This window comes from Ahaetulla prasina, chromosome 14, assembly GCF_028640845.1.
Source record: "Ahaetulla prasina isolate Xishuangbanna chromosome 14, ASM2864084v1, whole genome shotgun sequence".
NCBI lineage: Eukaryota > Metazoa > Chordata > Lepidosauria > Squamata > Colubridae > Ahaetulla > Ahaetulla prasina.
Window position 1 is genome coordinate 604,130 of NC_080552.1, and position 14,468 is coordinate 618,597.

The following is a 14,468-nucleotide window of genomic DNA, read 5'->3' on the forward strand; positions in this document are numbered from 1 at the left end:
TCTTTCCCGCTCGCCCCCTCCTCCGCCCCCTCCCTTCATTATTCCCCACCCATGGGGAGGAGCCGCGAGCCTCGCAGTGAACCACCGGGCAAGCACCGGGAGGCGGCCGAAAAGGGCCATATTCAATTATATTTTCAGAATTTGCTGCGGGCCAATAAAAACTGACCCGCGGGCCGCAGTTGGCCCGCGTGCCGTAGTTTGGACACCCCTGTACTAGAGGCTGGAAATCCTTTATTGTTAAAAGCTAAGATGAGAATAGGAGACGAGAAGGAAAAAGGGTGGGAGAAGGAAGTAGAATAAATACAAGGTAGAGAGGCCTGTAATTGCTGAAGAAGATATAGTAGGAAAAATAGGCGAAGTAGAGGAACAAATGGGCTGGGTAACTACTAAAAAGGTACAAAGAGGAAATAAAAAACGGCGCTATGTCAAAAGCGTTTTTTCTTATGGGAAAGGATAAATTATAACTGAAATTGAATATAATATAAGAAGAAAGGTTAAGTGATATATGGTTTTTGTAAGGATAGTTATTGGATAATTGTTAAATATTTATATGTATTTGTTTGAACTTGTAATGTGAGGTTATTGGTTTATATATGGTTGAATTAATATTTTATTAGGGAATGTATGAAAAATGGTTATAAAATACCTGGTAATTTATAGTGATGGAATTAGGGGGAATAATTAGGATTAAATGTAAATGGTATTGTTTGAATTAATAATTTTAAGGTTTGACATAAAGTGATGGAAGTATGGGGAAGAATTTGGATTAAAGTTAAATGGTATTGTTTGAATTTATAAAAATTACTTAGGATAAAACTTGATTAAATAAGATAATGAGAAAAAATAGAATAAGAGATAGAGTATTAAGGATTGAAAAATGATATTATTTGTTAATAAGTATGATAGAATTATAAATTTGGTGGTTCATATAAGACATTATTTTGAAGAATAATAAAGACTAAATTGATTTTAAACCCAATATTGGTACTTGGACTTTTGTTACTGATATATTGGAAAATGGTACACTGTTTATATTTGAAGATTGGACTAATTTTAATGGACTTAATGGATTTGAAGATTGGATTTTAATGGATTTAAGAAAGAAAACAGAAACTTTAATGTACTCAAAGAATCTACAAGGAAGATATATACTGGAATGAAAAATTGGATCGACTACATTTAAGCCAAATTTTAGACTGAAGTGTTAAATAGTTTAAGACTGATTGTAAGAATTGTATCGTATTAATGTACTTGTTTATAAGGGAAAGGGAAGTTAGGTTTTAAAGGGAGAGGAGAGATTATGGATTATGGTTTATTGGTGTAATTTAGTTTATGATTGATAGATGGAATAACCTGTATTCTGCTCTGGGAAGTCCTGGTGGGTGGGTGGAGGGGAGGGTGGGGGGGAAGGGGAAAGGGAGAGGGAGGAGGGTGGGGGGATGGGGGGAATTAAGTGGAAATTTTTTTTGTAAAACTTTTTTTTAATAAGAAGTTTCTCCTTAATTCCAGGTCTTTGATTAGTTTCCAACCATTGTTTCTTGTCCTGGCCTATGGTGCTTTGGAGAATAATCTGACCCCCTCTTATTTTGGCAGCCCCTCCAATACTGGAATACTGCTATCATATCACCGCTAATATTTATTTTCTTTAGACTAGCCAAACCCAAATCCTGCAGCCATTCTTCATATGTTTTAGTCTCCAGGCCTTTGATCCTGGAGTTGCTTTTCTTTGAACTTTTCCTAAAGTCTCAACATCTTATTTATTTATTTATTTATTTAATATTTTATTTTATTTTATTTTGTCACAACTGTATATATAAGCATAAGCATGAAATAACTATATGATATATAAGCATATATATAATCATAATAATGTAATGACTATATAAAATTGAATACAATCAAAGGGAACATTAGGACAGGAACGGTAGACACGTTGGTGCTCTTATGCGCGCCCCTTACATCTTTTTTGTATTCTGGTGTGGTCTGGTGACCAAAATTGATTGCAATATTCCAGGTGTGATCTTACTACAGTTTTATAAAGTGGTAGTAGTACTTCATGTGATCTTTATTCTATCCTTCTGTTTATACAACCCAGGATTATATTAGCTTTTTTGGATGCTGCTGCAAACTGCTGGCTCATATTCAAGTGATCATCCACTAGGACTCCAAGGTCCCTCTCACAGTTGGTATTTTTGAGCCAGGTCTTGCCTAATCTGTACTTATACCTTTGATTTTTCCTGACTAAATGTAAAACTTCGCTTTTCTCCACATTGAAATTCATTTTGTTGGATAGGGTCTATTGTCAAAGTTTGTCACGATCTTTTTGGATCCTAAGCTTGTCTTCAGGGGTGTTGGCTTTTCCTGCCAGTTTAGTGTCAACTGCAAATTTGATGACTTCCCCTTCTCATCATGAAAGTTGCCCTCATTTAAGTCATGTATGAAGATATTGAAGAGTACTGGACCTAAGATGGAGCCTTGTGGTACCCCACTGCTTACTTCCCTCCCTATAGATGTTAGTCCATTAAGGACTATTTGTTGAGTACAGTTTGTCAGCCAGCTACAAATCCATTGGGTGGTGATGTTATCTATTCCACATTTTTCTAGTTTACCAAGAAGTAGATTGTGATCTACTTTGTCAAATGCCTTATTGAAATCTAAGTATACTATGTCAACAGCATTTTGCTGGTCTTCTAATTTAGTGACTTTATCAAAGAATGAAATAAGATTGGTTTGGCATGATCTGTTTTTAACAAATCCATGATGCTCCCATGTAACCCAATGAACATTTCAATTAAAAAAAAAAACAACGAAAAAAATGCCAGACCACAAAACTGTACCACTGAAGAGAGGAGAATAAATCAGATTTTTAAGAATATATAAATTTGTATTATAGATTTTAACTAATTTGTTTGAAGAAACCAGGTTACTAATGGAATTCTCAAGGCAAATAGTGCTGAAATTTTGAAACAATCATGTTTATGTTTTCCTCATAAAAATGGACAGGGAGCAGGAGTGGAGAGTTAGGGAGCCATACCTTAATAGCAGCTTGGGTGAATTCTTTGAGAATCATCTGGACATTGCTGAAGCTGCTATCTTGAAAGAAGACCACAAGGTGTTTTGCCAAAGAGATGCTGGTCAAAGTGTCAGAATGGATTATCATATCCCCAATTTGTTTCGGAGTTAATAGATCCAAAACTGTATACTGTTGGGGAAAATAAATAAATATATATCTGAGATGATGATGATGATGATAGACAGACACAAAAGAGAGACTTAAAAGCCAGTGGTGAAATTCAAATTTTTTTACTATGGATTCTGTGGGCATGGCTTGGTGGGCATGACAGGGGAAGGATACTGCAAAATCTCCATTCCCACCCCGCTCCAGGGGAAGGATATTGCAGAATATCCATTCCAACCCCACTCTGGGGCCACCTAGAGGTGGTATTTGGCGGTTCTCTGAACTACTCAAAATTTCCACTACCGGTTCTCTAGAACCTGCTGAATTTCACCCCTGCTGTAAGCAAATATCAGTACAATCACCCACTCTTTCAAATATTAATCAATATGGAAGCAAATGAATAAGTCACACTACTACTCAGACTAGTAGGCTGGCTATGATAGTGGATATTGCCAATAACAAGTCATCTTCTCCAAGCAATTCACAGATAATTCCCGAATTTTTTATTTATTTATTTTTATTTATTTTTGTCACAACAGTATACACAAACAATTGTCATAGATAAAACAACATATTTTGAAGAATATATATATATATATATATATATATATATATATATATATATATATATATATATATATATATATATATATATATATATATATATATATGTATGTAGGTCTTTGGTTATTCGGGTTTTCTCCCGCGTAAAATTGGAAGTGTCTTGGCGACGTTTCGACGAAGTCTCATTCGTCATCTTCAGGCTTCAGCTTCGTGCTTCTGGGAGCAATGGAAACCCGAATAACCAAAGACCTACATACAAACACCCGCGAAAACCTCAAAAAACAAATATATATATATATATATATATATGTATGTATGTATGTATGTATATATATATATATATATATATATATGTATGTATGTATGTAAAAAAATATGCATCAACTATATCAATTTGATATAATGAAGGGAACAATAGGACAGGAACGGTAGGCACTTTTGTGCTCTTATGCACGCCCCTTATTCATTCATTTATTTATATAAATAAATTTAATTCATTTAATTCATTATTAATTCAGCTGGCCCAATGCAGAAACTGTCAGATTAGAGGAGCACTGTGCTCATTTTAATTGTGCAATTCCCTTTGTCACTCTTGCTTCTTGCTTAGCATGGAAAAGTAATAGTTTGCTGAAGATAATAGATTTCTTGATTGATTGATTGATTGACTGACTGAGGGAAAAAAAGCCCCAGCTTACTTTTTTTCCAACTGATATACAGTATACTTTTTTAAGTAAAAGAGTGCTGATTTTTCCATTTCTAGTCTTTAATATCCAAGCTCCCTTCTGAACGAACCAATCTCACATCTCATACATTTCCTTTCCTTCAATTCTTCATCAGGAAACAGTTCATCCCGCCCTAGCCAATAGTGAACATCGTTTTCTTTTTACAGTCTATCTAGAGAAATGGGGCATTAGGCCAACGAGTTCTTCTTGGGATGTCTCTTATATGCCCAGAAACCAAAAGATGGGGCAGGCTCAACTCCAAACCATAAAAGACTTACCACATCAAAGGTCTGGCCGTAGTAGGAAACCAACTGAATGTATGGCAGAGTCACAGAGAATCTCCTAAAGAATGTGAGGAGCCACTTTCTGGTTGTGGTTTGTTCAGAACAGATGGGACCTACAAAAGCATGCAAAAATAAAAGTTGTGAGCCAACTTCTTTACTGAGGACTGTGGTTCTCCTCCCTAATGAATTTCTACTTTAGTGCAAATTAATTATCATAACATAACATAACATCAGAGTTGGAAGGGACCTTGGAGGCCTTCTAGTCCAACCCCCTGCCCAGGCAGGAAACCCTACACCATCTCAATCAGATGGTTATTCAACATTTTCTTAAAAATTTCCAGTGTTGGAGCATTCACAACTTCTGAAGGCAAGTCGTTCCACTTATTAATTGTTCTAACTGTCAGGAAATTTCTCCTTAGTTCTAAGTTGCTTCTTTCTTTGACCAGTTTCCACCCATTGCTTCTTGTTCTACCCTCAGGTGCTTTGGTGAACAGCCTGACTCCCTCTTCTTTGTGGCAGCCCCTAAGATATTGGAACACAGTCCTTCTTTTTGTTAAACTAGACATACCCAGTTCCTGCAACCGTTCTTCATATGTTTTATCCTCCAGTCCCCTAGTCATCTTTGTTGCTCTTCTCTGCACTCTTTCTAGAGTCTCAACATCTTTTTTTACATCGTAGCGACCAAAACTGGATGCAATATTCCAAGTGTGGCCTTACCAAGGCATTATAAAGTGGCACTAACACTTCACGTGATCTTGATTCTATCCCTCTGTTTATGCAGCCCAGAACTGTGTTGGCTTTTTTAACAGCTGCTGCACACTGCTGGCTCATATCTAAATGGTTATCCACTAGGACTCCAAGATCCCTCTCACAGGTATTACTATTGAGCAAGGTACCACATATACGGTACTGGTGCATTTTGTTTTTTTGGCCTAAATGTAGAACCTTACTTTTTTCACTGTTGAATTTCATTTTGTTAGATAGCGCCCAATGTTCAAGTCTGTCAAGATCTTTCTGTAACTTGAGCCTATCTTCTGGAGTGTTGGCTATTCCTGCCAGCTTGGTGTCATCTGCAAATTTGATGAGTTCCCCATCTATCCCCTCGTCCACGTCATTGATGAAGATGTTGAAGAGTACTGGGCCTAAAACAGAGCCTTGGGGTACTCCACTGCATACTTCCCTCCATGTGGATGTAGTTCCGTTGAGGACTACACGTTGAGTGCGGTTGGTCAGCCAGTTACGAATCCATCTGGTGGTGGTGCTGTCTAACCCACATTTTCTACTTTATCTAGTAGTAGGTTATGGTCTACTTTATCAAATGCTTTACTGAAGTCCAAGTAAATTATATCGACAGCATTCCTCTGGTCTACTAATTTTGTCATTTTGTCAAAGAATGCGATAAGATTAGTCTGGCATGATCTGTTTTGACAAACCCATGTTGGCTTTTGGTTATTACTTTGTTTGCTTCTAGGTGTTCGGTGATTCGTTGCTTGATTATCTTTTCCAGAATCTTCCCGGTATTGAGGTCAGACTGATAGGTCTGTAGTTTCCTGGATCTGTTTTTCCTTTTTGAAGATGGGAACTACATCAGCTCTTTTCCAGTCCTCTGGCAGCTCCCTGTGCTCCAGGATCTTTGAAAGATATAGTTCAGTGGTTCTGAGATCACGTCTGCCAGTTCCTTCAGAACCTTGGGGTGTAATCCATCCGGTCCTGGTGATTTGAACTCGTCTAGGGTAGACAGGTGTTCACTTACCACTTTTTCCCCTATTTTAACTTGTGTTTCTAATCTGTTTTTGTAGTGCTGTTTTGATAGGTTGGATTGTTTTTCCTTTTGTGTAAAGACAGATGCAAAATATGAGTTAAGTAGATCTGCTTTCTCCTGTTGCTTGTCATCTTCTTGCCACTTTCTCCCAGCAATGGGCCAATTGTTTCCTTGACTTTTTCTTGTTTTTAACATGTTGGAAGAAGCTTTTTGTTATTTTTACTTTTGTCGCTAGCCTTTGTTCATTGTGAGCCTTAGCTTTCCTCACTTCATCTTTACAGGCTCGGGCTGTTGCTGATACTCTGCCTTAGTTATTTGCCCCTCTTTCCACTTTTTATATTTGTCCTTTTTGTCTTTCAATTTGTCAGATAGTTCTTTATGCATCCATGCTGGTTTCTTTTGAGATCTACTATTTTTCTTCTTCATTGGTATTGTGTTAGACTGTGCTTTTATAATCTCACTTTTCAAAATTTCCCAAGCTTCTTGAGTTGTTTTCCCCCTGAGGATTCTCATCCATTGAATCCTTCTCAAGCTCTCTCTAAGTTTATTGAAATTTTTTGAATCATTATTGCATCTTCAGACATAATCAATTACATACATACATACATACATACATACATACATACATATATATGTTGTTTTCTTCTTTTTCAATAGTAATGCCCGTGTGCCTTGTTTCCAGCTCTTCTTTCTCCTGTGCCTGAGAGCCTGATCCTAACCTTTTCTCCCCCCTTGAAGAGAGGAAAGTTTGCTTAAACAAGCTATCTTTTCCTACAGTGCTTTTCTTTCCAACTGTGGCAGCGGCAGCAGCACTTCCCAAAAAGGAGCTAACCTCAGTTAGCTCAGCTCTGTGAGCTTAATTAGTCAATTAACACCTTCCACTACTGAAATTGGCAAGACACTAATTAGCTTCACCCTAAAGGCTTTCTTTTGCCTCCTAAGCATCTGGGAGCATGTTAGCAAACAGCCAATATATTCCCTGTTGTGCACCTACAATGCTTGCTCTCTTGTAATCTCTTTCTGATCAAAGAGTGTAAATATAAGCATTAATTTCCCCTTGCTAGTATAATAGAACCACATAAGGATTTCAAAGGATGGGAAGTGGGGAAAAGAACTGCCCCCTTTTTCCCAGCCTCTTCCTGAATTGATTTCTGGGATCCTCCTCCAACATTTGAACTCACCCAGCTGTTTGGGGTTGTATCTTTCAGATGCTACAAATATGCTCAAGGATGATTTTTAATAAACCCTTTTTAAGACCATCTCTTAGTGTTATCATTCTTTGGAAATCATTCTTCAAATTTTAAATGAAGTGTCAATATAAGATTAATGGCAACGTTTCCCCTAAGCCAAGGTTTAGATATACAATCAATGCCAGAAGATTTCAGGATTTCTACTGGGTCCCCAGATATATATATAAATATATATATATAAATATATATATTTATGTCTTTGGTTGTTCGGGTTTTCTCCCGTGTAAGATTGGAAGTGTCTTGGTGACGTTTCGACGAAGTCTCATTCGTCATCTTCAGGCTTCAGCTTCGTGCTTCTGGGAGCAATGTGTGATCGCAGCTGTTTCTTCCTTTTAACTGCTAGTGGGGGTTTGAACTGATTGGGTGGGAGCTTGGCTGTGCTCTGATTGGATGGGGGTTTTTCTGTGCTCTGATTGGCTGGGGGTGTGTCCTGTGTTGGTGGGGGCTTGGTTGTGCTCAATCTAGTCTGTGCTGCAGGGGGATTTGAGCTGGTGAGCTGCATAGCTGTTGTTTGGCTTTGTGGTCGTGCTACATCTTCAGAGTGGGTGTCAGTCTGCTGCATGTATGGATTGGAGAGGTTTGAAATGGCTAATGTTGCAGCTGCGGTCTGGCTTCTGGTCCTTGGTCGTGCTTCATGATCAGTGTGGGTTTGGGTCTGCTTTCTGGGTGTTGCTTGTCATCTTCTTGCCACTTTCTCCCAGCAATGGGCCAATTGTTTCCTTGACTTTTTCTTGTTTTTAACATGTTGGAAGAAGCTTTTTGTTATTTTTACTTTTGTCGCTAGCCTTTGTTCATTGTGAGCCTTAGCTTTCCTCACTTCATCTTTACAGGCTCGGGCTATTTGCTGATATTCTGCCTTAGTTATTTGCCCCTCTTTCCACTTTTTATATTTGTCCTTTTTGTCTTTCAATTTGTCAGATAGTTCTTTATGCATCCATGCTGGTTTCTTTTGAGATCTACTATTTTTCTTCTTCATTGGTATTGTGTTAGACTGTGCTTTTATAATCTCACTTTTCAAAATTTCCCAAGCTTCTTGAGTTGTTTTCCCCCTGAGGATTCTCATCCATTGAATCCTTCTCAAGCTCTCTCTAAGTTTATTGAAATTTTTTGAATCATTATTGCATCTTCAGACATAGTCAATTACATACATACATACATACATACATACATACATACATACATATATATGTTGTTTTCTTCTTTTTCAATAGTAATGCCCGTGTGCCTTGTTTCCAGCTCTTCTTTCTCCTGTGCCTGAGAGCCTGATCCTAACCTTTTCTCCCCCCTTGAAGAGAGGAAAGTTTGCTTAAACAAGCTATCTTTTCCTACAGTGCTTTTCTTTCCAACTGTGGCAGCGGCAGCAGCACTTCCCAAAAAGGAGCTAACCTCAGTTAGCTCAGCTCTGTGAGCTTAATTAGTCAATTAACACCTTCCACTACTGAAATTGGCAAGACACTAATTAGCTTCACCCTAAAGGCTTTCTTTTGCCTCCTAAGCATCTGGGAGCATGTTAGCAAACAGCCAATATATTCCCTGTTGTGCACCTACAATGCTTGCTCTCTTGTAATCTCTTTCTGATCAAAGAGTGTAAATATAAGCATTAATTTCCCCTTGCTAGTATAATAGAACCACATAAGGATTTCAAAGGATGGGAAGTGGGGAAAAGAACTGCCCCCTTTTTCCCAGCCTCTTCCTGAATTGATTTCTGGGATCCTCCTCCAACATTTGAACTCACCCAGCTGTTTGGGGTTGTATCTTTCAGATGCTACAAATATGCTCAAGGATGATTTTTAATAAACCCTTTTTAAGACCATCTCTTAGTGTTATCATTCTTTGGAAATCATTCTTCAAATTTTAAATGAAGTGTCAATATAAGATTAATGGCAACGTTTCCCCTAAGCCAAGGTTTAGATATACAATCAATGCCAGAAGATTTCAGGATTTCTACTGGGTCCTCAGATATATATATAAATATATATATTTATGTCTTTGGTTGTTCGGGTTTTCTCCCGTGTAAGATTGGAAGTGTCTTGGCGACGTTTCGACGAAGTCTCATTCGTCATCTTCAGGCTTCAGCTTCGTGCTTCTGGGAGCAATGTGTGATCGCAGCTGTTTCTTCCTTTTAACTGCTAGTGGGGGTTTGAACTGATTGGGTGGGAGCTTGGCTGTGCTCTGATTGGATGGGGGTTTTTCTGTGCTCTGATTGGCTGGGGGTGTGTCTGGATGGAACTAGCTGACTGTGCCGGGATGCTGGCATCCACAGCCACTCGGTCTTGGATGGGTTGAGTAGAAGTCTGTTCTTCCCCATCCAGACCCGTACGGCCTCGAGGCACCAGGACATTACTTCAACGGCTTCATTGGGGTGGTTCGGGGTGGAGATATACAGCTTAGTATCATCAGCATATAAGTGGCAACTCACCCCAAAACCACGGATGATCTCCTCCCGCGGCTTCATATAAATGTTGAACAGAAGCGGCGAGAGAACCGGCCCCTGTGGCACCCCACAAGTGAGGTGCCTTGCAGTCGATCTCTGCCCTCCTGCCAACACAGTCTGCAAACAGTCGGAGAGGTAGGAGGAGAACCACCGAAAAACAGTGCCCCCCACTCCCAAACAACTGGGCGATGGAGGAAAGGACGCCGGCACCCAGGTGGCCTGCCAAGCGGTTTTCGCCCCCGGTCAGGTATATCATCTTTCGGGCAGCCGGGGGAGAGGTCTGTGGGCCTCTCTGGACCCCCGGCTGCCGGGAATGAGACCGGGGGATGGGCGAGCTGCGGATGGCTGCCACTGGGCTACGGACGAGGCCACGGCTTGGATTTGGCTGTTGGGGAAGCCGCGGCTGGGTTTCCCCCCGTTTCTTTGACATCTGGCGTTTTCGGATTATTTCGGGGCTTTCCAGCTCTTCCTGATTTCCCCTGATCCTCCTTTGGATTTGTTGGATGGGCCTAGGGCCTAGGGCCTAGGGTGAAGGGCTGTGAAGGATCCCCCTTGTGGCCCCTACTGGAGGTGTCCTGGCCTAGTTTGGCCTGGTCAGGCCTAGCTGGGCCTGCGTCTTCTCGGACTAGGAAGTTACATTGTCATCTGTAACATGGGTCATCTGCATTTGTCATCTTGCACTGTATATGGCCGGCTGGAGTTTTTTGGGTTATGGCCATTTTTGGAACTTTCCGGGAAGATGATTGGAGACCGACTGGTGCATCGGGGCCCTATTCTGAAACATCTACTGTGGAAACATCTATTTTGGAAATATCTGTGACGCCATGGACGGGGGAGATGAGTACCACCTCTATTAGGTTATGGATTTCAGGACTGAGCTTTGTGCAGAGTAGAAATAACTTTTTACCATCAGACTACTTCTGCTATTATACCATCCTGTATCAGCTTTAAGCCAGCCACCATCTGAAGATATTCTGGAAGATGGGTATCCACTTGGACTTGGCATTACATCTTGCCACCCCAGACATTACATTGCTACCTCTTATCGTCTGCTTTCTCCTGTTTATGCTCTTAATTTATCTATGCGATATTCTGCTTTAGAACTCTTGCGCCTGCGAGGTGCCCCCGCCTCAGGAATGGCCCGCATTATCAAGGGCCGGCCTCAATGGTCTTGGGACCCACAGAGGTGGCATGCGAAAAAAAAGAGCCTTTGGGGTTTTTTAGATAGGGCTTTTTTAAGGGGTGGGAGGGTTAGGGCGGGCGTTGGGGGTAGCCCGTCGGGTGGGGAGCCAGTCCTTGCGCGTGCTCGTGACGGTTCTTTAATGGGTTCAGAGGTTAGGGGGGGAGATTGCGTTCCTGCTGGTGAGGGTGGTCTGATTTGCACGGTAAGTGGGAGGGGCAGATATGGCAGAAGGGGGGGATCATATCGTTCTGGGGGCGCGCGCGTTCGATGTCTGCAGGCGATCGCGCGCCCCGATCCCTCGTCCTTTTCCCGTTCCCCGGATGGTCAAGACCCTCAGAGCCTGGGCCTTCGGCTGATGTTATGCAACGCACGGTCCGTTGTTAATAAGGCCCCCCTAATATACGATCTTATTCAGGGGGGCGCCGCGGACCTTATAGGCGTTACGGAAACCTGGCTGGGCACGGAAGGGGGCGTGCCCCTTGTTGAGATGTGCCCGCCGGGTTTCCGTGCATTCCATCAGCCGAGGGCTCAGGGTAGGGGTGGGGGTGGCGGTTGTGATTAGAGAGTCTAGAGCCGAGGAGACCACTGTACCCCAGATTACGGGGTGCGAATCCCTCTTTGTGAGATGGGGTCATAGGTGTCAGATGGGTTTGCTGGTCACGTACCTGGCTCCTTGCTGCGTGACAGCTGCCCTGCCCGAGCTCCTGGAGGTGCTGGCTGGGGTGGCAGTTGAGACCCCCAGACTTTTAGTCATGGGGGACTTTAACTTGCCATCTTCCGGCTCGTCATCGACGGCAGCTCGGGAGTTCACGGCCTCCATGACGGCCTTGGACCTGACCCAAGTAGTTGATGGCCCTACTCACATTGGGGGTGGCACTCTGGACCTGATTTTTGTCTCTGGTCAGTGGTTGAGAGATCTGGACTTGAAGGAAATAGTCATTGAACCTTTGTCATGGTCAGATCACTCTCTTCTTCGCCTGGACTTTCTGACCGCCATTCACCACCGCGGGAGGCGGGCCGACACGTTGGTTCCGTCCCAGGCGCCTGATGGACCCGGAGGGTTCGGACGGAGCTTGGGCCATTCCTGAGGTCTGGCTCACGGCTCGGCTGAGGAACTTGTTGCGGCCTGGGAGCGGGCGCGATGGGGGCCTTAGACCGTGTCGTGCCTTTGCGACCTCTGACCCGGCGCAGGTCCCAACCGGCTCCTGGTTCTCCGAGGAGCTGAGAGGATGAAGCGCGGAGAAGGCGCCTAGAGAGTTCCTGGAGGTCTAGCCGTTCGAAGCTGATCGGACACTAGTGAAGTCCTATACTAGGACTTACCTAGTGGCATTGAGGAAGCGGCGTAGCTCGCCTCCTCCCTCATTGCATCGGCAGATAACCGCCCAGCCGCCCTGTTTCGGGTGACTCGTTCCCTCCTACACCAGGGGGAGTGGGATGACCCGTTGCAGGGACGTGCTGAGGAGTTTAACGGTTATCTATATGATAAAATCGTTCAGCTTCGGGATGGTCTGGACCAAAATTGCGATGACGCAGGTGAGACGGCTGAGGGTGGTCTTGGTGACATTTTATGGGATGAGTTTGACCCTGTGGCTCCTGAGGACATGGACAGGTTGTTGGGTAGGTTGAATGCCACCACGTGTTTACTGGACCCGTGCCCCTCCTGGTTGGTGCTGGCCACTCAGGAGGTGACACGAGGCTGGCTCCAGGCAATTACGAGCGCTTCCTTGGTGGAGGGAGTCTTCCCAGCCGCCTTGAAAGAGGCGGTGGTGAGACCCCTCCTCAAGAAGCCTTCCCTGGACCCGGCTGTTTTAGGTAATTATCGTCCGGTCTCCAACCTTCACTTTGCGGCGAAGGTTGTAGAGAGTATGGTGGCATATCAGCTTCCCTTACACCTGGATGAAACTGTCTATCTAGACCCGTTCCAGTCCGGCTTCCGGCCCGGTTACAGCACTGAGACGGCTTTGGTCGCGTTGGTGGATGATCTCTGGAGGGCCAGGGATAGGGGATGTTCCTCTGCCCTGGTCCTATTAGACCTCTCAGCGGCTTTCGATACCATCGACCATGGTATCCTGCTGCGCCGGTTGGGGGGATTGGGAGTGGGAGGCACCGTTTATCGGTGGTTCTCCTCCTATCTCTCCGATCGGTCGCAGACGGTGTTGACAGGGGGGCAGAGGTCGGCTCCGAGGCGCCTCACTTGTGGGGTGCCGCAGGGGTCGATCCTCTCGCCCCTTCTGTTCAACATCTATATGAAGCCGCTGGGTGAGATCATCAGTGGCTTCGGTGTGAGGTACCAGCTGTACGCTGATGACACCCAGCTGTACTTTTCCACACCGGGCCACCCCAACGAAGCTATCGAAGTGTTGTCCCAGTGCTTGGAGGCCGTACGGGTCTGGATGGGGAGAAATAGGCTCAAGCTCAATCCCTCCAAGACTGAGTGGCTGTGGATGCCGGCATCCCGGTACAGTCAGCTGAGTCCACGGCTGACTGTTGGGGGCGAGTCATTGGCCCCGATGGAAGGGGTGCGCAACTTGGGCATCCTTCTGGATGAACGGCTGTCTTTTGAAGATCATTTGACGGCCGTCTCCAGGAGAGCTTTTTACCAGGTCCGCCTGGTGCGCCAGTTGCGCCCCTTTCTAGACCGGGATGCCCTATGCAGGGTCACTCACGCCCTCGTGACGTCCCGCCTGGATTACTGCAATGCTCTCTACATGGGGCTCCCCTTGAAGGGCATCCGGAGGCTGCAGTTAGTTCAGAATGCAACTGCACGGGTTATAGAGGGAGCCCCTCGTGGCTCCCGTATGACACCAATCCTGCGCAGGCTGCACTGGCTACCTGTGGCCTTCCGGGTGCGCTTCAAGGTTTTGGTGACCACCTTTAAAGCGCTCCATGGCATAGGGCCGGGTTATCTACGGGACCGCCTACTGCTACCTAATACCTCTCACCGTCCCGTGCGCTCTCACAGAGAGGGACTCCTCAGGGTGCCGTCAGCTAGGCAATGCCGTCTGGCGACACCCAGGGGAAGGGCCTTCTCTGTGGGGGCTCCCACCCTCTGGAACGAACTCCCCCCAGGACTCCCTCAACTTCCGGACCT

At 44.0% G+C, this 14,468-nt stretch overlaps 1 protein-coding gene across 1 annotated transcript in view; it reads right to left on the reverse strand.

Annotated features, from left to right (window-relative positions):
• LOC131185294 (uncharacterized) overlaps positions 1–14,468 on the reverse strand; it is a 210,222-nt gene that overhangs the window by 153,277 nt on the left and 42,477 nt on the right. The window contains exons 21-22 of the mRNA XM_058157710.1: positions 4,743–4,861; positions 3,035–3,202 (exon numbers count right to left, since the gene is read on the reverse strand). Coding sequence (XP_058013693.1) covers positions 3,035–3,202; positions 4,743–4,861 — 287 coding nt within the window. The remainder of the gene's footprint in view (positions 1–3,034; positions 3,203–4,742; positions 4,862–14,468) is intronic.